Source organism: Charadrius vociferus, unplaced genomic scaffold, assembly GCF_000708025.1.
Source record: "Charadrius vociferus isolate BGI_N301 unplaced genomic scaffold, ASM70802v2 scaffold1551, whole genome shotgun sequence".
Classification (NCBI taxonomy): Eukaryota; Metazoa; Chordata; class Aves; order Charadriiformes; family Charadriidae; genus Charadrius; species Charadrius vociferus.
In genome coordinates this window covers 113,303-116,853 of record NW_009646882.1, presented here as the reverse complement: position 1 = coordinate 116,853, position 3,551 = coordinate 113,303, and the positions used below count along the sequence as shown (strand labels likewise).

The 3,551-nt window shown below is 57.9% G+C and overlaps 1 protein-coding gene across 1 annotated transcript in view; it reads right to left on the bottom strand.

The window, feature by feature from the left end:
• Window positions 1-2,023: 2,023 nt before the first annotated feature.
• LOC104294784 (zinc finger protein 862) overlaps window positions 2,024-3,551 on the bottom strand; it is a 58,525-nt gene continuing 56,997 nt past the window's right edge. The window contains exon 8 of the mRNA XM_009894434.1: window positions 2,024-3,540. Coding sequence (XP_009892736.1) covers window positions 2,024-3,540 — 1,517 coding nt within the window. The remainder of the gene's footprint in view (window positions 3,541-3,551) is intronic.

Here is a 3,551-nt window from a genome sequence, read left to right as displayed (position 1 = left end):
AGTTACTCCCCGAGCGATGGGCAGGTCTGAGCCGCTGCAGCCTGGGGGGATCCCCTGGCCCCCCAGCTCCGCAGCGAGGGTGCACGGCTGCTCTTAACTGGGCGGCGAGGCCCACGGCACACACCACGCGGCGTCACCGCTGCAGTGCCGCACGTCCCCTGCCCGGGGTTCACCCTGGAGCCATCAGCTCAGCCCCCTCCCAGCGCTCCGAAGCTCAGCCCAGCTCCTGTCCTGCAGGCACGCCGCTCTCGGAGGGGTCCCCTGGAGTCTGAAGATGTGTTTCAGCCCTTCATTTAACCAAGCCCACCCAGGACCATCCCCAGCCCGACCCCCCACCTCTTCGCTCCGCACAGCGACTACACGCACGTCCGCAGTGGGTTTCCTCCCGGGTCGCCCGCGAGGCAGATGAGAGCAACTGTTGTGCTCTAACGCTGCGTATGTGTGAACCTCCAAGAAACGCCTTTGGAAGCGGCAGGGACAACGCTGTGGGTTTTCATACCGACACGAGAATCTGCCAAGGACCCGTCTCCGCAGACGCCGGCTGCTTCGCAAGAGCATCTGGCGCAGAGTCTGCACAGGACAGATGGAGACGGGAGCTGTTTATTCGCACAGAAGCAGTCTGGCTCCCGCCCATTTGGTAGGTGTTCTCAGCAAATTTTGGTGGTGTCTCAAATTCCTTACCCAGGGCTTTAAAGCTTTTGCCTCTGGCCAAGCACGGGCTGAAGTCACTCCAGCTCTTTCCAGGACTCTCTGGGAAACGCGTGCGCGGTCCCTGATGCCAAAGGCTGCTGGCAGGAGAAGCGGAGCGACACCCGGTCACTACACTGGAGTGCGGCGGTGGCACCGGAGCGGCCCCGGCACTGCTCAGGGTCCGGACCAGTGACAAACAGATTGTACCACGTCGGACTCCCAGAGCGACCAGACCCACCAAACCCGACCTGGGCCACCGCGCGGCACATCCGCTGGCCCTGGAGACAGCCACACTGCGGCTGCACCCCCGAGGGTCCCCCTTCTCCCCGTCCCCTTCCCGCACTGCCGAGCCCGGCCCCTCCATCCCGCCCAGGCACTGCTTAAAAGGAAAAACACAAGGTAAGCAACTCAGGTTTGTCCCAAAAGCAGATGTTAGAAAGCCCTCTCTGTGGTTGCAAGGCTGCAGAGAGCTCAGAGTGCAAAGGGAACGAAGGTATGCGATGCCGGTTTGAAAAGACCAGGGATTCGCTATTTATTATTTTAGGACCCCTGCTTATAATTTATTCTGTCATTGCAAAAAAAAGTCCTTTTAGATATCTGTGTACTTTAAACACTAGGAAAATTAAGATAGACCTTTTTAATATATATATAGTTATATATATATTTATATATATACACACATACACATATATACACAATGATGCATTTAAAAGTTACTATTTCCTCAGTGATTACAGTATCATTCTCTAAATCTCTTGCTCTTGAAATGATCATGACTTGATGCCACTGCTAAAAATATTTTGTGCTGTGCGCAAGGAATACCAACAAGACTCCGCCGGGCATTTCAGGGTTTGCCACGGAGCTAGGAAGATGCACTGCCTCTCCTGCATTCATTCTCAAGGCTCCAAAACAACAAAAATCAGCTATTTTTGCAGAGTATTCAGTAAAAGCTGCTGGGTACCATTGCGCAAAGGCGATGTGACATTTGAGCTCAAGAGAAGATCTGCCTTCATCTCCCTAAAACAAAAGAATAACAAAACCTTGGAAAAAACCTCAACACAATTTGGGATTTCAGGTGGCCCCAAGATTTTAAACTCCGGCCAATTCAGACGGATGGTGGGGGGACGAGGGAGGGAGAGGCGTGGGACTGGCATGCCTTCCTGAAGGTTCCCGTTTCCTCTTCCCAGCATGGAGCAGGTCACCATCCACCAGCAGCCACCCGGCCTCAGCGGTGACCGGTGATGGGGAAAGGCGGTGTCGAGCCGGCGGTCGGGGCTGCCCGCAGGACCTGTCTCCCTGCCCGCAGGGCTCTGCCTTCGCCGGCCACTTCTGCTCACTTCACCTGTGCCACGATGAAGCCGGACTCCCTCATGCTCTCATAGTACTCGATGGCCAACGCAAAGTCAAACTCGTTGATGGCCGGCCCGTCGATGGCGATCTTCATGAGGTCGGAGAGCCCCTCGTCCTTCGCGCAGCGCGACCGTCCACGCTTCAGCAGCTCCCGGCCCCGGCTGATCTTCTCAGTGAGGACCGAGCCCAGCGGCAAGGCCAGGGCGATGGCCGCAAGGACAGCAAAGTCCGGGAAGAGCTCATGCATCTCCGAGTTGCTGTAGACCAGCTTGATGCAGAGGTCCTTGAAGGAGAGCTGGCTGAGGCTGAAGACGATCCGCTTGAAGAGGGGGAAATCGCTCAGGGCCCTCTCACTTACCACCACCCGGGAGTAAGCCTGCAGGAGGAAATTCAGCTCGCTGACCCCATAGCTGCCAATGTCCTCCAAAGACTGGGGGTAGCACTTGGGGTTGAAGATGGCTGAGAAGGAGCTGATAGCCTCCAGGACGCTACTGGGGAACCTGTCCAGCAGGTTGCCCCGCACGGTCTCCAGGTAGTTCTCCTTCAGCCGCTCAAAGTGCTTCAGGTGCACCTTGGAGCAGTTGGCCAACTCGACACCCTTGTAGTAGAGGCGGCTCTCACCCTCCCGGTCATCCCGTGGGTGCTCGTTCATCTCGTTGAGGAAATCCTGGAGGTTCTGGCCACTGGTGCTCTTCTGGGCCTGCAGGGTGGTAGCCGTGGCAGAGACGACGGGCTTCAGGATGGAGAGGTCAAAGTCCTCGATCTGGAAGAAGCGGCTGAGTTTCTGGAAGATGGGGAGGACATCCAGGAGGATCTTGGTGAAGGCCACAAACTGGAACTTCTTGAGCTCTTCGCAGAGGCCATGGGCCACAGGTGACCGCTCCGCCTCTCTCTCCAGCAGCAGCACCAGCGTGGGCCATGAGGAATCAATGGCTTCCACAGCTGGGAAAATAGAAGTCCAGTGGATGGCTTTGGGGCTCCCAAGGTCTATCTCACAGAGGTCCAGGACACTCTGCAGCTCCTGCAGGCCATTGCTTTCCCCCCTGAAGCTGGAGTAGAGCCTGTACACAGCGTCCACAGTGGTCTCGTACTTCTGGAGGTACTCGATGTTGACGATGCTCTCAGCCGGCAGCAGGGAGCTCCCGTGGGACAGGCAGTGCATCTCCATGAGGAGCGGGCAGAGGGAGGTCAGCGCGGTCCCCACCCCGCTCAGCCGCTCGGCCATCAGCGAGGCGCTGTCGGCGCTGAGCCAGGTGATCTTCATGGTGGGGATGCCGAAGGAGCGCATCACCTCGCCCACCTTGCCCGCCACCGTGGAGGCCTCGCCGGCGGGCAGCTCGAAGCTCCCCAGGAAGGTGGCGGAGGTCTGCCCGTTGCAGGGGGAGACGGTGGTGGTGAACATGGCGAGGCTGCGGTGCTCCAGGATGTCCACCGTCTCGTCCACCACCAGCCCAACAAACGGCGAGGCTTTTATCCTGTGCCTGTCCTCGTTGTGCAGGACTTTGGCGATG